Here is a 27,496-nt window from a genome sequence, read left to right on the forward strand (position 1 = left end):
TAAATAAACAGTAAATACATAAATAAATACATAAAAATAATGAAAATAAACTAATAAACATAAATAAAAACTGCAGGTGAGCAGGGGAAGCCAGAGGGACCAGCGTTCACTCAACCCAGGAGTAACACACACACACACACACACACACACACACACACACACACACACACACACACACACACACACACACACACACACACACACACACACACACACACACACACACACACGCACACATGAGCGCACACGCACATGTGCACAAACACAGACACACATACACGCACGCACACGCACACACACACACACACACACACACACACACACACACACACACACACACACACACACACACACACACACACACACACACACACACACACACAACTGCCATAGATGGCTTTCACAGTAAATCTGCAACCAAATCCATTTCTTCTCCTCCTTCAGCTATTGTGGGTTGGCAAAACCACAATTAAATCAACACAACAATGTGTTTGCTAATGCAGCTGCAAATACAGTGAATTTGCAAATACATGTACAGTGAACTAGCTGTGGCCAGTATGCTCTTGTCTCGAGTGCTGGTAATACTATGATTGACTGGTGACTAGCCAATCATAGTTTGTGAAAACTCAAAATCTGATTGGTTAAAGAAACATACATTCATACAGTGGTTCTTAAACTAGGTTCGAAATGAACCCTAGGGGTTCGGTGAGTCAGTCTCAGGGGTTCGGTGGATCCTCCGCTCAATCGAGTTTGCATTGAAAGTGTCCTGCTCTGAAATTTCCTACCGGTTTGCTTTAAGGTCGCTGGTTTATGCTGTAGAGTGAGACCTCCCTAACAGACTGCTCCAACAGGGCTGTATAGGTGTCTGAGTGAGACTCCCTTCCTAAGATTTTAATCCATGCTAACTATGAGAGGCAAAAAAGAAAGTTGTCGGACAAATATGTAAAATATGGTGCAACAGCAACTCTTTCGAACAAAAACACTCAACATTTTGGATTCAACAAATGGAAAAGTATCGTTATTGCCAAGAAAACCCTGGATTTTTTGTTGCCACATAACTTTGCGAGCAATTATTTTCGAGGATGCGGGACATAAAAACTAAGAAAAGGAACAGACTTTACTCTAAAAATGACATGAGACACTTTGAAGCCACGCATATCTGAACTGGTCTCTCAAAGGCAACAGCATAAGTCACACTGATGTAAGTTGTTTTGAGTTCACGGACTATGTTGGTTTTGTTATTTGAACAAAGTGATATTAATGCACAATTCTTTTGGAGCACCGGTTAAAAAAAAAACAACAACATTTTATTTTTTTATTTAAGATGGGTTCGGTGAATGAACATGTGAAACTGGTGGGGTTTGGCGCCTCCAACAAGATTAAGAACCATTGCATTAGTTAAAGCAACAGAGTCATTGACACGGCATTTAATGCTCCAAGGCCCTCAGAACTGATTAAGAAGGCATCCAGGTAGATTTCTGAAAATGGTAACAAATGATGGCTGAAATGTGATTGGTTAAATATAAATATAAAATATGAAATATAATTAATCCGTCTGTGATTCCGATATATTTAGGCCAGCAGAGAAGGATTTAATGGCTCTGACGGCCCGCCACTGGCATTAAACAACAAAGCATTAAATTAAACAACAAAGCATTAAATCCATAGTTTTTCTGGTAATGGTGGTGGTGGGTGGGGGGGAGGTGACGTTTTTACAGAGACCCAATTAAGTTCAGGGACACCTTTTCACACTTCAAGAGTGGGAGATAAAAACGGTTTCAGGTTAAATATGAAACAATCTTGTATTGATTATGTTTGCTTTTATATGTTGTGATGTCACGAGAGACTCTTGGAAAAGAACTCCGTCTTCAGTTTTACCTCAGAAGAGACTTTATTTGGATTTAAGTATCAGAAGAGACTTTATTTGGATTTAAGTGTCAGAAGAGACTTTATTTTTGATGGGTATTGGAAGAGACACTATTCAAACCTTTGTTGCTTGTGAATTCCCCCTGGAACCCTTGATTAAAACCTTTTGTTTGTATCCAAACATGTCGTCCATTGCACTTCTTGTCCTGTCCCGATGAGAGCTAGCATCTCATGATACAACATATGGTGGAGGATGCGGGCACTGGACAAGCGTTAGTAAGTGCATGGACATTGATGGTTTGTGTGATGTTTTTTCTCAATTGAAAATATCCTCAATTACAAAAATGGAAGACATTTTGAAAACCCTGCTTGCAAGCCAGGAAGCCCAATATCGGGCCAATTTGGCTCTCCTGGAGGAGCAAAAGAGAGCCAATGAACTGAAGGCAGAGGAATTGCTCTTGCAGAAACAAATGGCCGCCAAGAATATTCCCCGGGTGAAGGCGGGTGATTTTTTAGCCAAGATGGGGGGGACGGATGATATTGAGGCGTACCTGCATACGTTTGAAGCAACCACCACTCGAGAAAAGTGGCCCAAGCAGCAGTGGGTGGGATTGCTTGCACCCTTCCTGACAGGGGAATCGCTGAATGCTGTCCTGGACTTGACCGCAGACAGAGCAGAAGACTACGACTATTTAAAAGCTGAAATTCTCAGCAGACATGGGCTCACCAAGTTCGGGATGGCCCAGCGCTTCCACACCTGGACTTTCCAGCCAGACCAACCTCCACGGGCACAGATGCACGAATTGGCCCGCATCGCACGGAAGTGGCTGGAACCGGAAAGGAGCACGGCAGCTGAGGTGGTCGAGGCCATTGTCGTGGATCGCTACTTACGAGCCCTGCCCTATGAGGCAAAAAGGATAATCAGTCAGCAGTCGCTGACTATTGCGTGTCAAACAGTGGCAGCGGTGGAGCAGTACCAGGCCACAGCGGAGATGCTGCGAACGACCAAGAGGGAAACCGGCAACACATCCCCATCCCGGACTGAAATGGCCCCCCCAAAGTTGCCCAAGCCCGCCAACACAGCCAAGATCGCTCCAGGTAGTGTCAGAAGTCCACCCAGGCAGTGGCGGACGCCCAGTGGCACCGAAACCAGACGATGCTACAGATGCGGAGAGACGGGACACATCTCATGGCAGTGTGGAAAACCAGCGGAAGAGTCCATGCCGACCGCTGACTCTTCCAGTGCCCACCCTGCTCACTGTGCCTCCCTCCTGGGGGGTAGTGAAAGCTCACTAACAAGACCCCCCACCTGTCCAGTGACGGTGAATCAACAGGATGTTGAAGCCCTGCTGGACTCCGAAAGCCTGGTCACCTTGGTGCGCCAAACGCTGGTGGATCCAACCAGTTTGTCTCCAGAGAAAACCCTTCCAGTCTCCTGCGTCCACAGAGACACCAGGGAGTACCACACTACTGAACTCACCATGACCACAACCAAGGGAATCATCCGCACGGTAGCCGGTGTGGTGGACTCTCTCCCTGTCCCCCTCCTGATTGGACGCGACTGCCCGGCCTTTCACCCACAGTGGAGAGAAACACAGGAAAGACTGGCCCGACTACCTCGGAAGGCGAGAGGTAAGACGCGTGTGGTGAATACCCAAGCCTACCCCTCTGATTCACTCTCCCCAGCCTGTGCCCTCCTAGGGACAGCACATGCACCACCAGAGACGGAGTCTGGCCCAGAGACCGCCGAGGAAACTCCAGCCCCAGAAAATCTCCCGGCTTCCAGTGGTGATGAGAACCCAGCGGCCCAGGAGCTGCCGCCTCTAACAGGCCGGTATGATACAGCCCAGTTACAGGATCCTACCCTTGCCAACGCCATGAAGAATGTGCAGGTCTTACAGGGTGTAGTACTGGGGGAAAGGACAAGCCCCACATACCCCCATTTTGCGGTTGACCGGGGGTTGTTATACCAGGTGACGAAGCAAAAGGATGAAGTACGTGAACAACTTCTTGTGCCACAACCACACCGAGCCACAGTACTGGACTTGGCACACACACCTGCTAGGGGGACACCTAGGGGTCGAAAAGACAAAAGAGAGAATCTTGCAACAGTTCTTCTGGCCAGGGGTGCACAAGGATGTGGAGAACTATTGTCGTTCTTGCCCCGAGTGCCAACAGGTGGCGCCAAAGCCCACATACAGAAACCCGCTCATTCCCTTACCCATCATTGAGACCCCTTTTCAGAGGCTTGGGCTGGACATAGTCGGACCTCTACCAAAAAGTGCTAGGGGACACCAGTATATTTTGGTGATGATGGATTATGCCACTCGGTTCCCAGAGGCTGTTCCCTTCAGAAAGGCTACCACAAAGCAGATTGCAAAGGAACTGTTTGCTCTCGCCAGCCGGGTAGGGATCCCGAAGGAGATACTGACCGACCAGGGAAGCCCCTTTATGTCTAAGGTCATGAAAGACCTGTGTGCCCTGCTCAAGGTCAAGCAACTGAGAACCTCCATCTACCACCCGCAGACAGATGGATTGGTAGAGCGATTCAACAAAACACTCAAGGCCATGATGAGGAAAGTTATCAAAGAAGATGGCCGAAACTGGGATCAACTGCTCCCATACTTGCTGTTTGCCGTGAGGGAGGTACCACAATCTTCTACCGGTTTCTCACCCTTTGAGTTGTTGTACTCTTACAGACCCCGGGGACTGCTGGATATCGCCAAAGAGGCTTGGGAAGAGCAGCCGTGCCGACAACGTACCCTCATCGAGCATGTGGGGGACATGCGGGAAAGGATGAAGGCCATGTATCCGATGTGCGAGAACACATGGAAGCGGCCCAACGACAGCAGCAAGCCTCCTACAATAGACCTGCCCAGCCTCGAGAGTTCAAGCCAGGGGACAGAGTGCTGGTCTTGGTACCAACCGTGGAGTGCAAGTTCCTGGCATCCTGGCAGGGGCCCTTTGAGGTCATCGAACGCGTGGGGGAGGTAAACTACAAGGTGAGGCAACCTGGTAAGAGGAAACCTGAGCAGATTTATCACGTTAACCTCCTAAAGAAATGGCATGCCAGAGAAGCGCTGTTTAGTTGCCTACCCCCCAGCAAGGCGAAGGAACCGGCCAGAGAAGACGTCCAGATGGGTCCAAATTTGTCCCCACACCAACGCCAGATGACCCTCGAATTGGTTGAGCGTAACCAAGACGTCTTCTCCTCCATACCTGGACACACTGACGTGGTGCAACACGAGATACGCACCACACCTGGAAAAACAGTCCACCAACGTCCATACCGGGTGCCGGAGGCCCGTAGGGCAGCTATTCAGGAGGAGATACGGAAGATGCTGGAACTTGGAGTAATTGAGGAGTCCCAAAGTGCCTGGGCACGTCCGATCGTGTTGGTTCCCAAGCCAGACGGGTCAATACGATTCTGCAATGACTATCGGAAGTTGAATGAGGTGTCTGAATTTGATGCGTATCCGATGCCTCGTGTTGACTCCCTGGGACAGGCACGCTTCATCACCACTCTCGACCTCACAAAGGGTTATTGGCAGGTGCCCCTGACCCCGGCATCAAAGGAGAAGACAGCCTTCGGCACACATGAGGGGCTCTACCAATACACCAGGCTCCCGTTTGGTCTCCATGGAGCACCCGCCACGTTTCAGCGCCTAATGGACCGGATTCTCACGATTCTCACAAGAAGCAGGTGAGGTCGTTCTTAGGAATGGCTGGCTACTATAGGCGCTTTATCGCTGACTTTGCTACTATAGCAGCCCCCATGACAGAATTGACAACAAAAAAACACTCCCGATTGGTGAAATGGAGCCCAGAGGCCGAAATGGCCTTCACCAATCTAAAACAGGCACTGTGTTCCAGTCCGATCCTGGTGGCACCAGACTTCAGCAAGGACTTCACGGTGCAAGCGGATGCATCAGAAGTTGGTCTGGGAGCTGTACTCTCGCAAGTACATGGAGGAGAGGAACATCCCATCCTGTACCTTAGCAGGAAGCTGTTGCCCAGGGAAAATAATTATTCCACAGTGGAGAAGGAGTGACTTGCCATTACATGGGCGCTGGAGTCATTGCGCTTCTATCTCCTGGGAAGACGTTTCACAGTGGTCTCTGATCATGCTCCTCTCTAATGGATGGCCAGGAACAAGGAGACCAACAGCAGAGTAACCAGGTGGTTCTTGAGTCTGCAGGCCTTTAACTTCTCTGCTGTCCACAGGGCTGGCAAGCGCCAAGGCAATGCGGATGCCCTCTCCCGAAGGGAGGCCTTCCTGGCCTGTTTCGCATCCTTCACCCCGCCGAGGACGTCGGTCTCAAGGGGGGGATGTGTGATGTCACGAGAGGCTGTGTCCTGGAGGGCAAATCCATCCCCCTAAGATGGCTCCACCCAGAGAGTCTTGGCCCCATCTGGTGGAAGGCAGCAATTAAAACCACACACCTGCAGCTGATCAGGGCTTGATTGGCAAGCAAGGCTCTTAAGGCAGAGAGCCTCTGAGTGTGGAGCTTGGGGAAAGACAAGCTCGATTGCTGTGCTCTGTGAAGAAGTTGATTGCTGCGTGGAACTCATTGCCAGTTGGGACCACACGACTGGACACTGGATTTGAACCTAGCTAAGGTGGCTAGGCTACATGAGGAGGACGTCAAGAGGGGTGAGGCCTAGAGACTCTTGGAAAAGAACTCCGTCTTCAGTTTTACCTCAGAAGAGACTTTATTTGGATTTAAGTATCAGAAGAGTTTTTATTTGGATTTAAATATCAGAAGATACTTTATTTGGTAAGTATTGGAAGAGACACTCTCTCATGATATCACAATGTAAAAGAAAATGCTTAAGTTACGGCACATTCTCCCTGTCATTTTTTTTCTCCCTGTCCCTCCTGGATGACCAAATTTCACACCGTAGCTCTAAGGGAGAGCCCGGACACCCAACGTGTGTAATTTCAGCCACTTGTGTACTGGATCTTGTTCTTTCAGTCACAAACCACAGCTTGTGACCATAGTGAAAGAATAAGAATAAGAATAAGAATAAGAATAAGAAATATATTACGAATAAGAATAAGAATACATTACATTTTAAGCGCCTTGCAAAGCTCTCAAGGACACATTGGACACATTACAGTCAGACAAGCATAGGTACTATAATAAATAAAATATAATCACAAATACAGTGCAATAAATAAAATACACTTATACATAGAAACAAGAGAGAGAGCTACACAGAAAATTAAATTTTAAATAGGTATATTTTGGGATGGGACTTGAAGGTGGGAAGAGAATCGATGTTACGAATGTTGGTAGGAAGTGAATTCCAAGGTTTGGGGGCAGAGGAGCTGAGGGAGGAAGAGGATCTGAGGGAACGAGAGCGAATAGAAATTTGAAGAAGGCCAGATAAGTATGGAGGGGGGGCAAGGTTATGGATACCTTTAAATGTATAGAGAAGACTTTTAAAGTTGATTCTACATTTGACCGGGAGCCAGTGGAGCTCTCGGAACGACGGGGGTGATGTGGTGAAAGAATGAGGTTGTGTAAATGATCCGAGCTGAAGAATTCTGGACGAGTTGATGTTTGTGGAGAAGTTTCTGAGGGACACCAAAGAGAAGCGAATTGCAATAGTCAATCCGGGAGGTGACAAGACTATGAACGAGAGTAGCAGTCGTGTGAGGAGTGAGAGACGGGCGAAGACGATTGATATTGCGGAAGTGGAAGTACGGAAACCTGTGCTTTGGGATTATGAAATGCCTTCTCCAAGTACTCAAAACATGTGTAACTGATTGGGTTAAGTGTCATAAACCCTCAAACACCCTGTCGAGGGTGGAGAGCTGTACCACTGCTCTATGGCCAGTGCAAAGGCCACATTGGCCCTCGTGAATCTGAGATTAGACTTTCTAATGGACCTCAACTACAGCACCTGGAGACATACCTTAGCGGTGAAGAGGAGAGGGTGTGATCCTCTCTACTTGGAACACAATGTCTGGTTTCCCTTATTAAAAAGGGAGACCACCATCACATATAGCATATAGCACAGTCACCATCCCTGATGACTACGTGATCTTGAGGTCTCTCAGCAAGGACAGCTACAGAAGATTCAGAGCCACCCAGAGCTCATCCACCTTCTTGGAGTTGCCACAGAGAAGCTTTTCAAACACCGTGGTAACCCCTCTTGACGTCCTCCTCATGTAGCCTAGCCACCTTAGCTAGGTTCAAATCCAGTGTCCAGTCGTGTGGTCCCAACTGGCAATGAGTTCCACGTGGTAACCCCACCGATTCGCACCAGGCCGAATGAAGGTCAGCAGCACTGCCTCCTCACAAAACCGAATTTTGAAGGTGCATTGGTCTCCTGAGATGCTGGATGATTGATTATATTCTTTTAAAGCCATCTACAATTTGTTTCCTTTTTTCATATTTCTTCACTTTTGGGTGGTGATTGTTGTCAGGTGATAGAAATTTGAAGGTTTAAAAAAGCAAAACTGTTTTCTTTTCCACATTGCATTGAAATGTGTTTGATAAAACAAAAATACAACTTCATATGCCAATTCAAACTTACCTTTGCTTGTTTTCTGGCAAAGCTTTTGTGTCCACAGCAAACATCTTGGATACAAAAACTATCACCGGAGCATTTTCATTGCTTGAGCACTGGAGAAACGCTGAAAAACACCCAAAGCATAAAAAATAAATATAAACAAATATACATACAGAGGCTTCAACAGAGGCCTGGTGAGAGGGTCGGGTTCACTAATTGGATTAGATTGGATTTACCTTTACTAGTCTCGAGGTGGAGAAATGTAAATTTCACAGCAGCAAAGTTATGAAAGGAAGATGAAAGTCATCTTTGTGAAATTTGTAATCCTAAAAGTTTCAGATATAAATTATAAAATCAACACGTTTTTCTCATTTCAATTCCTAGGATGACTTCAAACCATCTAAAATGATAAACCATCTTATCCAGGGCTTTTCAAGGACTTGAGTGGGGCTTTTCCAATTTACCACAAGTAAAGTTATCACAGCATATACTAGTAAATTACAGCCCCAGGCTTTGGAGAAGTGATATTTTCACATTTAAGCAGATAGCTTCAACAGTACAGATGGGCTCCATAAAAAGTCTCTCTCACAGCTGCAAATTAATTGTCATCATTCACAGCAGTCATTCAAGACATGGATTTGTGTGTGAATGTCACATGATTTTACTCGGATGTTGATATTTAAATGGGTTTCAGAATCAGAATCAGAAAACCTTTATTCGTCCCATTATGGGGAAATTTGTTAAACAAATAATAATAATCATAATACATTTCATTTATAAGCGCCTTTCAAAACTCCCAAGGACACCTTACAGTCACAGGGTATTTTATCTGTGGGTGAGCAGCGGCAGCCAGCCGCACGCGCCAGGGTTTACTCAACCCGGAAGTAACATAAATATGAATAAAACCAAGTAAATAAACTGATGGAGAAATAATTAAATAAATAGCAAATACATAAATAAATACATAAAAAAAAATAATGAAAATAAATAACATAAATAAAAACAAATGAATAAGTGGATACAATGAAGGAAAAATACATTAAAATAAATAAACTAATTGACAAATAAATAAATAAACAATAAATAAACAAATAGCAAAAAAAATACATAAACATAATGAATCAAGACAATAGAATACAGAGATGAAAATGGAAATTCTGGAAAAGGCTTGCACGTGAACGCATGTTCGCGGTGACACATGCGGAGTAGAGAGCAGCAAAGAAACGAGTGCGGAGGCGTGTTTCGCTCGAATGGTGTCGCTACAAGCAAAACAACTAACTCAAATGCATGTTTGTACAATGTTGTCAACTTACATCTGAATTAATTTTCATCAATGTTTCCTCAATTTTCCAGAGGCCCTTTCATGAAAATTTGATCAATCCAGAATTCCGTGAAAATCTGGATGAGTTTCATCACTGAATACAGCTGATTGAGTAATGTGTTGTTGATGGGATGGAGAAAGGCCTAAGACCATGCTTGCACCAATGGCATTCACAGCCAAATTGATGAGCACAGGGGGATGACACCAACTAAAAAAATGCATGAAAAGTCATGACTGTAGTTTCAATGTATCTATGCAGGGTTTCAATTGAGCTGAATTACTCATGATTTTTTTCACCGTCACATACTTTCTGTTCTGCGGTCAAACAATGGATCGACTATGAAATATAAAGGAAAACATGGCAAAGAGTACCAATGACCAATCACTTTCTTCAAGAAAATATCGTGCTGACTGCTGCTAATCTAAAACAGCCCCAAACAGACCCACCCACAAGCCCCAATAAAACTTTCTAGCAACACGGATGAGTAACACCTTGAGTGTGATGTTAAAAAAAAGAATAATAATGATGATCCATACCATTTTTCAGTTCCTGTGTCTGCTCAGGCAAGGTGTCAAATCGACGCACTCCAACACTCATCAACTTCTCCACTCGCCCTGCTGCTATGTGCAGTGGACTTGGAAGCTTATTACAGACCATTGCTACAGCAAATGTCAAAGAAAATCTCAACTAATATAATTTACAGGCTGAACACCAATGAGATCAATTATTCAGTACAAAGGATACATAGGACAGCCCGAGACACTGGTAACCACTGTCTGCATATAGCAGACAGAAGGACTTTAGGGTCAGAGTGCCGAGACTCCCTGCCCATCACCTTGACGTTGAGAGATGCCAGCACTTTCCCAACCTTCTCATTGTCTCTGTTCAAGAAAAGACTGAAAGCTAGGCATGGATAACATAATCTGTATAAAATGCAAATCCAAAGTAATTCAGGCCGGTTGATTTTAACTACAGTCAGCGTTTGAAATAACGTCTGCCCGAATGCCCGAGGCGTATAACTTTTACGCTGGGCAGAACCTCTCTGCTTGGGTGGCCGACAACTTTTTTCGGATGTTTTTTTTTTTTTTTTTTCAAATCAAATGTTTGCTTTATTCCGATTTCTAAATATTTGTTTGGTTTGAAATTTCAGAATTTTGGTTCGTTTGGCAATTTTTAATTTCGGTTTCGATAATTGACATACTCTGCAGCCAATCAGAAGCCTGCATCGAATAACTTTGTGTCCGGACTTTCCCAAGTGTTATCCGATCGTGTATTTGCATATCATTTCTAAAAGTAGAGGCACAGAGAACACAAGATAAGTGGTTAGGAATCAAGCCAAAACCTAAGCCCCAGAAGAGAGACTCAAAAGAAGCTCACAAAATTTATGACGCTACAAAACATAAACATACATTGAGAGCATCGTGGAAAGAGGAGTTTATGTGGCTTGCAGCAGACGACGCAATGCAAATATTGCACTGTGCAACCTGCCGGGAAATGTATGGACAAACGACAACTGGAGCAAAATCATCAGCAAGGGACAAATTAAGCAAGGGAGCATTTGTGGTAGGTACATCAATTACTTAATGTTAGTGTTGTTCTGTTATATATTCTGATGATCAATCCTTAATACTTTGCAACAATGTTTTTTGTTTTTTTTTTTAATTGGGATTAGTCGTTTATTGTGTTTCAAGTTGTGAAAAATCGGGCAGGCAACTTTTCAGAGTTGTCTGCCCTGCTGTCCTGTAACTTTTTGTCATGAGTTTCAGACACTGCTACAGTGTATATTTTTATGACGCACCTGTGAGTCACAACAGCATCATATAAATTCCAAATGTTGTCGAGGACAAGCTGCACAAAAAGTGGCTTCTTGCCTTTAACCTGCAAAAAAACAAGGGGATAGAAAATACATAAGGGCAATCATTCCCAACCGTTTTTTTCTGCCACAGACCGGTTTATAGTACTGCATGTTTTTGGAGACCAGCAACCATTTCGCAAATGGGTGGAGATGTACAGTATGTTACACTTTGAAATGTTATCACAATGGTATATTGCTGACATACATGACCCAAGTGTTTTCCATACCCCCTTTCCCTGAGTGCATACGTGGCATACGTGGTTGGCTATCAAGTGGATACTTTTGCTTTTTTGTGAGTGAAAAAGACCCCACCACAGGCTAGTGTTCAGCCGAAGAGGACAAAAAACAATTCCGGTCGAGCAGAAGAAGGAGATCATCGAGAAACACGAACGAGGTGTGCATTTGTGTGACTTAGTGTCACAGTACCAGGATGCTAAGTCGACCATTGCTACGTGTGGCTAAGGGTGTTTCTGTGTTGCCTAAGCAACGGTCTCAGGCAACAGAAGAGGTTGAAAAACTTCTGTTGATTTGGATTAACGAAAAGCAGCTTGCAGGGGGGACTGTGTTATTATCACCGAGCATTTTACTATGCTTTGAATATCTTGTTTTCTATCCTTTCACCGCCCCCGCCCCGTCCCCTTTCAAATTTCTGCTGTGGACTACAAATTTCCCCATTGTGGGACGAATAAAGGTTTTCTGATTCTGAGAAAGCACGGAATTATTACTCGGATATCATCAAGGGGCAACTACATCAACGTCCATCACAAAAGTAACTAAAATGACTTTATTATACGGGACAGTTTATTTCTTTAATTACAATACAATAGCACATTTATTATACATAAAATAAGGTATAGTTTGTGTAGTTTTAAGGCTTATTTCGTAGAAAATTCTGTTTTATGGTGACCTGGGAACAGATTATTCTAATTTGTAATGGTTTCTTATGGGAAATACATGTTTGGCAGACAAACTTTTTGTCTTACACACACTTCCTGGGAACAAATTAACTTCGTAACCTGAGGTATCACTGTACCTTCCTCTTGTGTGACCAACTCAGACCCTTCACATGCGAATGCAAAGATTGTGCGGGAGTGTTTGCATTTTTTAATATACTGTGATACCTTGGCTTACAAACTTAATTGGTTCCCAGAAAGTGTGTAAGGCTAAACAAGTGTATTCCAAACATTAATTTCGCATAGGAAACCATTAAAATGAGAATAATCTGTTCCCATGTCCCAATAAAACGCAGGGAGAGTCACATTCCATAAGGACTGTAGGAAGGAGGGTTAGCCTATGTTTCATCGGCTCGTGCCCAGGGACGGACTTCTCTTCCTGTGTAATGAAAGTCCGGTTCGGCATCTTTTTCTAAAAAAAGGCCGGCCGGTTTCATCAGCATTAAACACTTATGAGGAATGTAGCCTTCTTTTTCCACCATCTTGAGGAATTATTCCTTGTAAGATTTGGCAGCTTTATCATCAGAACTGGCTGCCTCACCATGACGAATGACACTGAATCCCTGTACGATGCTTAAAGTTCTTGAACCATCCGTGGCTAGCCTTGAAATCATCAATGGATGATGAGCCCTGGGTTGTACATCTGCGAAGTTGTGATATTACAACAGTAACAGATGCAGGCAAACACACTACAACTTCATTAATAGCTAGTTCCCTTGCTTGTCTTTTCTCTTCAAATTGTACAAATGGCATGTGCGGGTTATTTGTTGAGCCTGATTGGTGGTATATTTTAACCATGCAGTCTACACTCTGCCTTTGAACTTTCAATAAAGTTGAAACGAGTCCAAATTTCACTGTGCTTTCTATCAGTTTTCTCACCTTTTCAGATTTGTTTTTTCTTTGTATCAAGCTCTGTCATCTCCCTTTCCTGTTTCATGCGCTCAACCCCTATTTCTTCTTCTCACTGCTGCGTGTGTCCTGCTGTGTGTGTCCCCTCCCTCCTCTACCACAGATCTAGCCCTGTGATTGGCTAGCAACCAATTCAGGGTGTCCCCCGCCTAGTGCCCGAAGACGGCTGCGATGGATGGGCATCCCCCGCGACCCTAATGAGGATAAGCGGTCGGGAAAATTGATGGATGTTGTAAACCCATTTAAACCCATTTAAGAAGGAATATTTAATTGCCATTTTATAAATAATTGAAACTAAATAATAATTGAATGTTGTACCATCATTACATTACCTGAGCTCCCTTCATGATCTTCTTAGCTTTTGCATTGAGGTAGAAATCCCCCCAAAGGGTTTTGAGAAGCACCTGTGGATTAATTCCCATCCTCTCACTGTACATGTAGGCAAAATGTTGGATGCTGCAAAAACACAAAGAAATATTTGCAAGTCTCAAGTTAAAAGGGCCCTGGCTTATATACTCAGCAACAATATAGATATATACTCAACAACGATATGTAATATATTTTGAGTAGGGTCACTAATCTTCAGCACGTAAACGGTTACAGAGTATGTCTAAAATTTCATCTGTGAATAATGATAGGTATTAAACAGTAGAATGTAGAACTGTACATGTTTCTTAAATAGGACTTTTGACATTCATTGTGACTTAACATATCTTGGGAAATATTTATCATGTTTATTTGTTAGTTTTATGAATCTTGACTGAACAAATGACAGTTTTACATTTGAAGTGTAATCATTTACATCCCACAGCAGCAACGTACGACCTGAGATCAGGGCTCCAAATCTTTTTTGACGATGAGCGGAGTGGCCCCTCATGCGAAATTTAAGGGGCGTAAGTAGAAAATATAGGAACACAAACATTAAGTTGACTTCTTTTACTTTCGGATTTTCCGTTCAGGTTGCCACAGTGAATCAGTGTCCTCCATTTAACCCTGTTTTGTGCATCCTCTTCTCTCACACCAGCTACCATCATGTCATCAACATCCATAAACCTCCTCTTTAGTCTTCCTCTTGGTCTTCTGCCTAGCAGTTCAAAACTCAGCATCCTTCTCCCAATATATTCACTTTCTATATGTCACGATAAAAAATAGCCACCACCAGGAGTTTGTCACGTTTCGTCTAGGCCAGGGGTGGCCAACCAGTTAGAGACTAAGAGCCACATTTTTTACTATGTTACTGCAAAGAGCCACATCAAGATGGCGGTGCGTGAACACGCAGTGGCTCCCGTCTCTCTCCCGTCAAATTGGCGTTTTTGTGTTTATTATGTTTGTTAAAGTCATTATAAGTGCTTTGCACGCTGGGTCCGATTGCACAGTAATTTCATCTGTGCTGTATGCCATGCATATGAGCATATTCGACAACAACGCTGACTTTGATAAACATGGGCACACATGAACACTCCATCGCCCCATCCCTCACACACACAGACCTATGCTCAGACAGATTTATTATAAGTATCACCTTTTAAATACAAAATCAGCAAATATATTGGAAATTGACTCAGAGAGTACTAAAACCATAGGCAACAAAGAACACTGTCTTTCCACACACAAACTCAGTAAAACCAAGTCCACAAACAAAAATGTAATAATTGACAATAGTTTGCATGTTGCTTAGTGGGACTTCTGGCATTCTTTGTCTTGAACAATCCTCATTAAATCTGGCTTGCATTCTGTTGTTGCCACTCGAAGCAATTCTTTTACATGAGTGTCAGTCAGAACCGATCGATGCTTTGATTTCACATGTTTCAGGGTAGAAAACACAGACTCGCAGACGTATGTTGACCCAAACATTGACAGTATCTTAAGCGCAGCCGGTTTGACATTGGGGTATTTTTCCATTGGCACGCGTTTCCAGAACTCAACGGTCCCTTCCCTTAAAGCATATGTCAATTGATCTTCCTCACAAAGATCGATCATCTCTAACTCAGCCGCAGCTTCATCTGTGACTAGCGGGGCTTTCAAACAGTCCGTCTCCGCATTAAACGGGTCGACAAGGAACGTAATCTGCGGCCTTTTCAGTTGTAGATCACGGAATCGGGTCACAAAGTTTTCGTGCAATTTTCAACCAGTGTTGCATATCTGGCTCTTTTCTTATCCAGGGTATCGGTGGTGACTTGCCCGCTGGCTTTTAGCAGAGTGGAAAAATGTGTTAAATCTCCCTTTTGAATATGCGCCCTGAACAGCTTCAGTTTGTTGATAAACGCAAACACACTTTGCACCAAGTCAGGCATATTTTTTGACTTACCCTGCAGGGTAAGGTTCAGTTTGTCCAAGTGACACAGCATGTCGACCAAAAAAACCAGATCCATAATCCACTGGTGGTTGCTTTGTAAATTTTCGGGAAAAAATTATCTGCTTTTCAGTCTGAGTTTTTAAAGTGACCAACTTGTGCTTGCGAAGTTCAGTCCGTTTGGGGAATTATTGGTCGATGTTCGCGTGGAGTGAGCTGAAGTGGCGCTGAAGATTTGACGCTTTGAAATGCGCCAATGACGCCTGAAATATAAGGCAGAATGGCTTGCCCTTACGCTCAACAAAAAAATATAAACTCTCCCACTCTGTTAAAAACGTCCTGTGTTCGTCTTCATATTTTCGTTTTGCGGTGAATTTTTTCCCTGCCATTTTGAGAGCGAACTTGACGCAAATGAATTGTTTACGTCGTGAACAATTTGTGTAGAGTCTATGATTGGTTGGCTACCCGTGGTTTACGACATAAATGATTGATTTTCATCACACGCACATGCGTGTTAACGTCACATGGTCAGCTTGATACCGTAATTTCACGACTATCAGGTGCACTTAAAAGTCTTCACGATTCTCAGGTGCCCTTAAAAGTTGTACATTTTCTCCAAAATGTGCAGCGCGCGCTATGGTCATGAAATTACGGTACATAGAGGATGAATGGCAGCGCCAGAGCCTAACTTTTTTTACGCTTGTCATGTGGATGCCCCTTACGAGTCGGCCCCTTAAGAGCCGCATGAAATCAGCCAAAGAGCCGCATAAGGCTCGGGAGCCGCGGGTTGGCCGGGCCTGGTCTAGGCAAAGAAAGTCAAGCTTACGGTCTTTGAGGATGTCCTGGATTAGTTCCCCCTTCCCAGTAAGCGAGCGGATGTTTAGTAGGCCAAAGATGACAGCGGGGCCGTCCATCGTGGTGTAGCAGTTGTGAGAATTAGCCAACCTAGCAAGGCTGGCTAACGCGCTGTGATCCACAGATCGGCAGTTATTCCTGCGAGGCCAGCGGCGGGTTGACCGAAGGGAGGTGAAGTCCTTGGAGTAATCGAGGGGGAATCTCCAACGAGACCGATGATGGAATAAAATAAAAGCTTAGCAGAGCCTACAGAGGGTGGGTGACGATCGAAGAAGCGCACACGAAGTGGCTTCATGAAAACTATGCCCCCTGCCGGCAGTAAAACACAGTTCAAAGCGTCCAAGCGAACATCTCTGACACACTATCTCCAGTACAATCATCATTTCTGGTATAACCACAGTTTTATACAGCTTTTTGTTCATCCCAGCTGAACCTCTTCTAACACACGTCACACCAGGCATTTTTCTCCAGCCGTTCTAGCCTGTCTGTACACGCTTCTTCATCTCTTTTCCACACTCTCCATTGTTCTGGACAGTTGGAATGGATCTACCTTTATTAGTCTCGCAGTGGAGAAATTTACATTTCACAGCAGCAAAGTTATGAAAGGAAAATGAATGGAAAGAAGGAAGTCGAAAAACAAAATAGTTTCTCCTCCATCTGTTCCCTGCTCTCGCTACAGATCACAATGTCATCTGCAAACATCGTCCAAGGAGGTTCCTGTCTAACATTGTCTGTCAGCCTGTCCATCATCATAGCGAATAAGAAGGGGCTCAGAGTTGGGGCCCTGGTGAAGTCCCACCTCCACCTTGAATTCCTCCATCACCTCGACCCACACCTCACAATTGTCTTACAGTCATCATGCTTGTCCTGCACTGCTCTGAGATATTTCTCTGTCATTCCAGACTTCCTCATGCAATACCGCAGTTCTTCTCTGGGCACCCCATGATACGCTTTCTCCAGGTCTACAAAAACAATGCATTTCCCTCTGACCTTCTCTCTACTTCTTGGTCAGCATCCTTAAAGCAACCACCGCATCTGTTGTAATATTTTTGGGCATGAAACCAGACTGTTTTTCACAAATGCTCACTTCTGTTTTTAGTCTAGCTTCAACTACTCTTTCCCATAGCATTGTATGGCTCATCAACATTATTCCGCTGTAGTTACTACAACTCTGCACACCTCCCTTCTTAAAAATATTAAATTGACATGACAAGTAAATACTTACTCCCTTCCATTTTCACTACATTACAGATATATTTAGTCAAATAAATAAGGTAAAATGAATAAATTAATAAATCAACGTCAATGAAAAATGTACACATTTTAGGAGTAAACTGTAGTTCAAAAAGGTTGTGCACCAAGGTGCTGCCCCAAGACAAGTCTAATGTTGCAAGGCACAGGTTGGCAATTAATTTTTCAATGGGGCCAGGCGATAGACTAACTGATAAACTTGACAAGAGCCACACGAACTCAATAGTGAGTGATATTTATGAATTTCTAAAAAATGCATAAAACAATAAATTGTATTGTTTTAATGAGATGACACTAAAAATAAATTTTAAAAAATGAACAAAAGGTGAAATGTCTTTCCAAAGTCTCAGATGTTTTTAAGAACTGTATGTTTTTAAAGATTTTGAAAGCATACTTTACATTCAACACCTTTCCCCAAAACACATTTAGATGCTGCAGTGGCTCATAAAAACAAAGAAGGGTGCATTTCCGGAATAAAAACTCTACCTCCCTTTTATGAAAACGTTGGCCTTTAAGCAACTGTATTTTGATGATGCTGACTATGACAGTACTTGAAGATTTTTTTTTTTTATTTGGGGGGGGGGGGTGATACTTCCTCTAAATGGCTTCAGAACCACTAAGTTCTTTGAACGTGTCATGTAGTATCTATTAATTGCATGCTACATCACTAGTTCAGACATACTTCATGATATGATTGTCATGATTACTGCATTGTTACAGAGCGTACAACTGTCACATGCCATATAATGTAGTATATACTATTACCACCCAGGTGGAAAGAAGCATGATTTGAGAGGGCTTACTGTATGCTATACACATCATGTCCATCAACATTGACACATAAAAAACTGTTGTTGTGTGTCAATGTTTGAATAAAATCAAATTAAACTGTGTAGAAAATGCAGACCTGTGGGCTTCAGTATTTTTGTTGTTTTGGTAAATCAGCCACGGGATGGGGGGATTCAAAAGTTGTTTTGCACGACTTGCAGCGACTAACCGTTGCCAGCATATGTACACATTGCATCAGAAATGCCTTTTTTTTAAACATCAATTGTAATCAGTATTAGTAACCCAATTTAAATTGGCATTGGCGATGTAACAAACGAAGAGCACAGACACTGGTGGCGGCCTACACCATGGGCTATTAAGCACTGGTGTAAACCTGCAATTCAATCAGACCACAATATCGGACTCAATAAAGACCCAGTGGATCGGAGCATCCCTAATCATTATGCATCATACATTGACGATATGTGTTCAGATGACTTCTGATGAATTGAGCTGCTTCTTGATTTTTGCACAGGATAAAAAAATTAGGTCATGTAATTGCCACCCAAATATCCAAAATATATAATATACAAAAGGTTTTGTTGAAAATAGATCATCCTCACCTGAAGCCCCAACCATCAAGGGCACTGGCAAAGATCACATTTCCCTGGTCAGGAGAGAAGTACAGATGAGAGTCATCAACCTCCTCGAGGCCTGCACTCCAATCATAAACTTGCTCTCCATGTTGTGTCTCACTCCCTTGGTCCTCTTTCGTTTGCTCTACTTTCTCCTCCATTACACTGGATGTGAACAAAGTTCCTGTGACAGCATTCACCTAAAACAAAGAAATAAGCAAAAAAGTTGCATCATGGCATCACCGTTCTTAAACAAACATGATTTGAAAGGCCACAAAGGTATGGGTTAGAATATTGTTTGATCTTCACCTGTTCCAAGATCTTTTGTAAATGGTCATAAGCCTCCTGAGGGGTAAACTTCAGTTCCATGATGAGTCGGTCTATTTTATTAATAACCAGAACTACCCTGATGTTCTCCAACCAAGCTTGTCGAAGCACAACCTGTGTCTATTATGATAAACAGACGACACAAACACATTTTGAGAACTAGAAAAGTAAACACAAGCAATATATAAACAGTATCACATACCATACATTTTCATTTTTAAAAACCTTGTTTCTTTATTGTCCCACAATGGGGGATTTATTAATCTAAAGCAGAAAAATTTTAAGGGAAAAAAAGTACATGTGTATTTGCATGCACAAATATATTGCTGTTCATTACACCCACATTTTAAAAGTTTGCTGACTAATGTATAAAATGAAAAAAAAAATCATCATCTCACCCCTTACCCATTTCTCAAGCCCGAATGACATCCCGATGTCACTGCTGTAGATCCTGGCTGTGTGGATATGGGAGTCTATGTCCCTTGCGCTCTTTGCATATAGCTTTTGGTCATCCTACCATAGCTGTGTCCGGCGCCACCATGTCTGGACATTAGGAATATATAAATGGGGCCGATACGACCAGTCAGACTTTAGTTCGCTGACGAAGCCTCTTGGATAGGAGGCGAAACGTCCGAAACCTTCACTTTTGTACAGATGACGGCTGAAGAAACCTTCTCATCGATCACCTGGTTAATGTGATTTCTGCTCCTGCACCTCAGCGCATTTTTATGGTTTTGTCTTTGACAGTCTTCGCAGAGAGGGGCATGTCCCTGATTTTCTGCACAATTTCACTCTTGTTTTTAAAGTCTGTGAATAGATGTTCTGACATCTTAATGAATGATTCTTTTATATATTCTCCGTCTGTGAATGGCTTCCCGTGCCTGACTATTTCCTGAGCGGCCACAAAACTAGCATATGTAGCTGAATTTGTAGATTTCATCCACTTCATAAAATGATTTTTGCTCTGATCAGCCTTCCGCATCAGTTCCGAAACGGCTCTTTTTCTCTCATCTCCATCCGGATATTTTTGAGCAAAGGCTGTGTGTTTGTTCTGGAAATGACTTGCGACATTTGACGTTTTGTTGTTTGCTTCTCATTACATATTAAGCATACCGGTAAACCCGTCTCGTCAGCAGTGAAGGCGAACGAATCTGCCAACGTATCATTAAACGTTCTGTTTTCTTCTTCATCCAAAGTTGGCCTATCTGGGGGTCGAAAAATTCAAGAAATCATGCGCAATTTGGCGGTTGTAACCATACGTCCACTGTCGATGGCTATGACGTATATTATGAGCGACAAAAACATTGAATATGTTTTATTTTGTATTATTTATAATCACCATAATCTTCAAATTTAGAATTACATTTTAAAAACGAACAAACTAAAATAATATACATGAAATTAAATACTCAATATTTATTTTCTAAAGCCGCAGGGAGCCGCAGCAGGGGGGTGAAAGAGCCACATGCGGCTCCGGAGTCGCGGGTTGCTGACCCCTGGTATACACTGTACAGCACAGGTGTCAAAGTCAAGGCCCGCATCCTTTTTTTTGGCCCGCGAAAGCAAATCAAACTTGTTAAATTCCATGATGATTGCTAAAATCTGAGCCAAAATTTCATATTTTTGGATGTCAACCACAATAAAAGTCATTATTCTTGACTTCAGATTTGAAAACGAGTTATTCATTAATTTGCTGTGTGCTCTATATGTAATATTTGAAGGGATTTAAATATTCTAATGGGTTCCCCAAATTCATAACGGCCCTCGAGAGGAAACCATAACTACAATGTGGCCCGCGGCAAAAAATGACTTTGACACCCCTGCTGTACAGTGATCCCTCCCTACTTTGCGGTTCACTTATTGCGGCTTCAGTGCATCGCGTATTATTATTTTTTTTATTAATGGCATGCAAATGTGAAAACAAAGTAAAAGAAACAACACTGCAAACAAAGCAGAATAAAATCAAACACACTGGCTTTGAACAGCTCATGGCAGATTCTGCTTCTAGAAATCGGGCCATGTCGGTTTATAAAAAACGCTCAGTAGAAGTCATTTGAAGCCATTTTACAAATTATGGACACAACTTGTCCGGAGACGTCTTTTGTCCTTTAAACATACATTACATACAAAATGTAGCACTGAAGCAACTTATGAACGAATTCACCTCATGAACGTATCTAGTATGTATGGTGGGGAGCCTCTGTAAATTTGTATATTGAGCACTAAGAAAATGGATCCATTATTCCCTGTTGATGAGAGCATTAAATGGGAAAACATCCCTGATCCACCATCTCTTTCATTTAGAACTGCTTCATACACAAATAGGCTTCAGAACATGCTTAAGATTGAATGACTGCTTTTTGTGTTGTGTGTCATTATTTGTTATTTAGTTTTTGTTGTTGTTTTGACTTCAAGATGGCGGTGCGAGAGTGGCTGCCTTCTGTTACATTTCTCTTACTTTCATTACTTTGCTGTGAAAAGTACATTACTCCACTGTGAGACTAATAAAGGCTAATCCTAATCCTTAAAGGACAAAAAAAATAAAAGGAAATCTAGAACAGATAAAAAACCACTCCTTCCAAATCATCAAGGCCAAAAGTGAAAAAGGCAGATACCACAAAACATACCTGTGGGCAGACTCCCTCCACAGCATCAACAACAACAATGGCACCATCACACAAACGGACAGCAGTGGAAACCTCAGAGGAGAAGTCGACGTGCCCCGGTGAGTCAATCAAATTCAGTAAGAATTTTTTATCACCTGGAGAGGTGTGGGGGGAAAAGGCATTACAATCCAGTCACACACAATAAGATTTCAGTTTCAGGCAGTGTTTTATCCAAACGCAACGTGACTTTATTGGGGTGATGAGCCATAGACACATTTTTGTGTCTATTTGGATTTTTGTGGGACGAATAAAGGTTTTCTGATTCTGAAATAATGTGGAGACGTAGACATTTTTGTTGAAATAAAACTGGATGAAAATAGTGGGTTATTGTCAACAGACACCCCTCAATTTACGAACATTTGAGTTACCTATAACGGTATGTACGAACATTTCATGTCGAAAAATATTCGGACAGAGATGATTTAAGTTATAAGTTGATATAAGCTTTTTCCAGCTCTAGGTAAAATTAGCACAGAGAAAGCACGGCAACTTCACTTCGATATCGTCAAGAGGCAACCTGGAAGTTCGTCATCCATTGATGATTTCAAGGCTAGCCACGGATGGTTTGAGAACTTTAAGCGATTACATAGTATCATCCGTCATGGTGAGGCAGCCGGTTCTGACGATAAAGCTGCCGAAGCTTACAAGAAATCATTCCTTAAGATGGTGGAAGAAGAAGGCTACAATCCTCATCAAGTGTTTAATGCTGATGAAAGGCTTTTTTGTAAAAAGATGCCGAGCTGGACTTTCATTACATAGGAAGTAAAGTCCGTGCTTGGGCATAAGCCTATGAAAGATAGGCTAACCCTCCTTCCTACAGTCCTTATGGAATGTAACTTTCCCTCCCACCTCCGCCCACTCCATTCCATCAAGCCATCAACGACCGTCACAAAGGTAAATAAAAAGACTTTTTTATACACTACAGATTATTTTTCTAATTACAATACCATAACACATTTATTATACATAAAATAAGGTATATTTTGTGTAGTTTGAACGGATTATTCTCATTTTAATGGTTTCCTATGGGAAATTAATGTTTGGAATACACACCTTTCACCTTACACACACTTTATGGGAACCAATTAAGTTCGTAAGCCAATGTATTACTGTGTGTAGATATATATATATATATATATATATATATATATATATATATATATATATATATATATATATATATATATATATATATATATATATCCGCACCCTGCCCACCACCTTTTCCAGCTACTCCCCTCAGGCAGGCGCTACCGATCCATGCGCACCAAATCCAGCAGACATTTAAACAGCTTCTTCCCCCAAGCCATTAACTCTTTGAACTCTTTCAACAGTAGCCAAAATGGAACTGTATAGTGCCACTTAGCAGTTTTTTTTGACGACGATACTAGTGCAGCGTGTTCTACCGGAAACAAATTCCTTGTGTGTTCTACATACTTGGCAATAAAGATGATTCTGATTCTGATATATATATATATTGTGATATCATGAGAGGCTGGCTCTCATCGGGACAGGACAAGAAGTGCAATGGACGACAGGTTTGGATACAAACAAAGGTTTTAATCAAAGGTTTCAGGGGGGATTCACAAGCAACAAAGGTTTGAATAGTGTCTCTTCCAATACTTAAATCAAAATAAAGTCTCTTCTGAGGTAAAACTGAAGACGGAGTTCTTTTCCAAGAGTCTCTAGGCCTCACCCCTCTTGACGTCCTCCTCATGTAGCCTAGCCACCTTAGCAAGGTCCAAATCCAGTGTCCTGTCGTGTGGTCCCAACTGGCAATGAGTTCCACGCAGCAATCAACTTCTTCACAGAGCACAGCAATCGAGCTTGTCTTTCCCCAAGCTGCACACTCAGAGGCTCTCTGCCTTAAGAGCCTTGCCTGCCAATCCCGCCCTGATCAGCTGCAGGTGTGTGGTTTTAATTGCTGCCTTCCACCAGATGGGGCCAAGAATCTCTCTGGGTGGAGCCATCTTAGGGGGATGTATTTGCCCACACACAGCCTCTCGTGACATCACACATCCCCCCCTTGAGACCGACGTCCTCGGCGGGGTGAAGGATGTGAAACAGGCCAGGAAGGCCTCCCTTCGGGAGAGGGCATCCGCATTGCCAGTCCTGTGGACAACAGAGAAGTTAAAGGCCTGCAGACTCAAGAACCACCTGGTTACTCTGCTGTTGGTCTCCTTGTTCCGGGCCATCCATTGGAGAGGAGCATGATCAGAGACCACTGTGAAACGTCTTCCCAGGAGATAGAAGCGCAATGACTCCAGCGCCCATGTGATGGCAAGGCACTCCTTCTCTACTGTGGAATAGTTCTTTTCCCTGGGCAACAGCTTCCTGCTAAGGTACAGGATGGGATATTCCTCTCCTCCATGTACTTGCGAGAGTACAGCCCCCAGACCAACTTCTGATGCATCCGCTTGCACCATGAAGTCCTTGCTGAAGTCTGGTGCCACCAGGATCGGACTAAAACACAGTGCCTGTTTTAGATTGGCGAAGGCCATTTCGGCCTCTGGGCTCCATTTCGCCAATCGGGAGTGTTTTTTGGTCATCAATTCTGTCATGGGGGCTGCTATAGTAGCGAAGTCAGCGATAAAGCGTCTTTAGCAGCCAGCCATGCCTAAGAACGACCTCACCTGCTTCTTGGTAAGGGGTTGGGGCCAATCTTGTATAGCCCGTCGTTTTGCTTCTTGAGGCTTCACCAGCCCCCGTCCTATCGTGCAGCCCAGGTAGTTGGTTTCACCAAATGCCAACCTGCACTTTTTCGGGTTTGCTGTGGGACCTGCTTTTCAGAGGGTGTCAATCACAGTGTGCACTCGGGGTAAATGACTCTCCCAGTCAGGACTCTCTATGACAACATCATCCAAGTATGCTGCTGCGTACCTCTTGTGTGGGGTGAGAATCCAATCCATTAGGCGCTGAAACGTGGCTGGTGCTCCATGGAGACCAAACGGGAGCCTGGTGTATTGGTAGAGTCCCTCAGGTGTGGCGAAGGCTGTCTTCTCTTTTGATGTCGGGGTCAGGGGCACCTGCCAATATCCCTTTGTGAGGTCGAGAGTGGTGATGAAGCGTGCCTGTCCCAGGGAGTCAATGAGATCGTCAACACGAGGCATTGGATAAGCATCAAATTCGGACACCTCATTCAACTTCCGATAGTCATTACAGAATCGTATTGACCCGTCTGGCTTGGGGACCAACACGATCGGACTCGCCCACGCACTTTGGGACGCCTCGATTACTTCAAGTTCCAGCATCTTCCTGATCTCCTCCTTTATAGCTGTCTTACGGGCCTCTGGCACACGGTATGGACGCTGGTGTACTTTTTTTCCAGGCATGGTGCGTATCTCGTGTTGCACCACGTCTGTGTGTCCAGGTATGGAGGAGAAGACGTCTTGGTTACGCTCAACCAATTCGAGGGTCATCTGGCGTTGGTGTGGGGACAAATTTGGACCCATCTGGACGTCTTCTCTGGCCGGTTCCTTCGCCTCGCTGGGGGGTAGGCAACTAAACAGCGCCTCTCTGGCATGCCACTTCTTTAGGAGGTTAACGTGATAAATCTGCTCAAGTTTCCTCTTACCAGGTTGCCTCACCTTGTAGTTTACCTCCCCCACGCGTTCGATGACCTCAGAGGGCCCCTGCCAGGATGCCAGGAACTTGCACTCCACGGTTGGCACCAAGACCAGCACTCTGTCCCCTGGCTTGAACTCTCGAGGCTGGGCAGGTCTATTGTAGAAGGCTTGCTGCTGTCGTTGGGCCGCTTCCATGTGTTCTCGCACTATCGGGTAAATGGCCCTCATCCATTCCCGCATGTCCCCCACATGCTCGATGAGGGTACGTTGTCGGCACGGCTGCTCTTCCCAAGCCTCTTTGGCGATATCCAGCAGTCCCCGGGGTCTGTAAGAGTACAACAACTCAAAGGGTGAGTAACCGGCAAACAGCAAGTACGGGAGCAGTTGATCCCAGTTTCGGCCATCTTCTTTGATAACTTTCCTCATCATGGCCTAGAGTGTCTTGTTGAATCGTTCTACCAATCCATCTGTCTGTGGGTGGTAGATGGAGGTTCTCAGTTGCTTGACCTTGAGCAGGGCACACAGGTCCTTCATGACCTTGGACATACAGGGGCTTCCCTGATCGGTCAGTATCTCCTTTGGGATCCCTACCCGGCTGGCGAGAGTTCCTTTGCGATCTGCTTTGTGGTAGCCTTTCTGAGGGGAACAGCTTCTGGGAACCGAGTGGCATAATCCATCATAACAAAATATACTGGTGTCCCCTAGCACTTTTTGGTAGAGGTCCGACTATGTCCAGCCCAAGCCTGTGAAAAGGGGTCTCAATGATGGGTAAGGGAATGAGCGGGTTTCTGTATGTGGGCTTGGGCGCCACCTGTTGGCACTCGGGGCAAGAACGACAATAGTTCTCCACATCCTTGTGCACCCCTGGCCAGAAGAACCGTTGCAAGATTCTCTCTTTTGTCTTTTCGACCCCTAGGTGTCCCCCTAGCAGGTGTGTGTGTGCCAAGTCCAGTACTGTAGCTCGGTGTGGTTGTGGTACAAGAAGTTGTTCACGTACTTCATCATTTTGCTTCGTCATCTTGTATAATAGCCCCCGATCAACTGCAAAATGGGGGTATGTGGGGCTTGTCTTTTCCCCCAGTACTACACCCTGTAAAACCTGCACATTCTTCATGGCGTTGGCAAGGGTAGGATCCTGTAACTGGGCTGTACCATACCGGCCTGTTAGAGGAGGGAGCTTCTGAGTCCCTGGGTTCTCATCACTACTGGAAGCCGGGAGATTTTCTGGGGCTGGAGTTTCCTCGGCGGTCTCTGAGCCAGACTCCGTCTCCGGTGGTGCATCTGCTGTCCCTAGGAGAGCACAGGCTGGGGAGAGTGAATCAGAGGGGTAGGCTTGGGTATTCACTACACGCGTCTTACCTCTCCCCTTCCGAGGTAGTCGGGCCAGTCTTTCCTGTGTTTCTCTCCACAGTGGGTGAAAGGCCGGGCAGTCGCGTCCAATCAGGAGGGGGACAGGGAGAGAGTCAACCACACCGGCTACCGTGCGGATGATTCCCTTGGTTGTGGTCATGGTGAGTTCCGTAGTGTGGTACTCTCTGGTGTCTCCGTGGACGGAGGAGACTGGAAGGGTTTTCTCGGGAGACAACCTGGTTGGATCGACCAGCGTTTGGTGCACCAAGGTGACCAGGCTTCCGGAGTCCAGCAGGGCTTCAACATTCTGTTGATTCACTGTCACCGGACAGGTGGGGGGCCTTGTTAGTGAGCTGTC

At 44.1% G+C, this 27,496-nt stretch overlaps 2 protein-coding genes across 2 annotated transcripts in view; both read right to left on the minus strand.

The window, feature by feature from the left end:
• efl1 (elongation factor like GTPase 1) overlaps positions 1–27,496 on the minus strand; it is a 99,882-nt gene that overhangs the window by 55,602 nt on the left and 16,784 nt on the right. Inside the window, exons 5-12 of the mRNA XM_088991771.1 lie at positions 22,184–22,317; positions 19,539–19,676; positions 19,218–19,429; positions 13,760–13,883; positions 11,509–11,588; positions 10,455–10,591; positions 10,247–10,369; positions 8,413–8,512 (exon numbers count right to left, since the gene is read on the minus strand). Coding sequence (XP_088847897.1) covers positions 8,413–8,512; positions 10,247–10,369; positions 10,455–10,591; positions 11,509–11,588; positions 13,760–13,883; positions 19,218–19,429; positions 19,539–19,676; positions 22,184–22,317 — 1,048 coding nt within the window. The remainder of the gene's footprint in view (positions 1–8,412; positions 8,513–10,246; positions 10,370–10,454; positions 10,592–11,508; positions 11,589–13,759; positions 13,884–19,217; positions 19,430–19,538; positions 19,677–22,183; positions 22,318–27,496) is intronic.
• Positions 23,745–26,752, minus strand: LOC148900196 (uncharacterized). Its single transcript, XM_088993191.1, has 2 exons — positions 25,103–26,752; positions 23,745–25,001 (listed from the first exon to the last, which is right to left on the minus strand). Exons 1-2 carry the CDS (start codon positions 26,215–26,217, stop codon positions 24,959–24,961), a joined length of 1,158 nt encoding a protein of 385 aa, XP_088849317.1. The 5' UTR covers positions 26,218–26,752; the 3' UTR covers positions 23,745–24,958.

This window comes from Hippocampus bargibanti, linkage group LG03 (genome assembly GCF_051943395.1).
Source record: "Hippocampus bargibanti isolate YZ-2025 linkage group LG03, ASM5194339v1, whole genome shotgun sequence".
Lineage (NCBI taxonomy): Eukaryota > Metazoa > Chordata > Actinopteri > Syngnathiformes > Syngnathidae > Hippocampus > Hippocampus bargibanti.

Excerpts from the sequence above, each read along its gene's own strand:
- LOC148900196 (XM_088993191.1), bottom strand. The coding sequence starts at position 26,217 with ATGATGAGGAAAGTTATCAAAGAAGATGGCCGAAACTGGGATCAACTG. Across the intron at positions 25,002-25,102 it reads ATTCTCACCCCACACAAGAG|GTCCCACAGCAAACCCGAAA; the intron begins GTACGCAGCAGC and ends TCTGAAAAGCAG.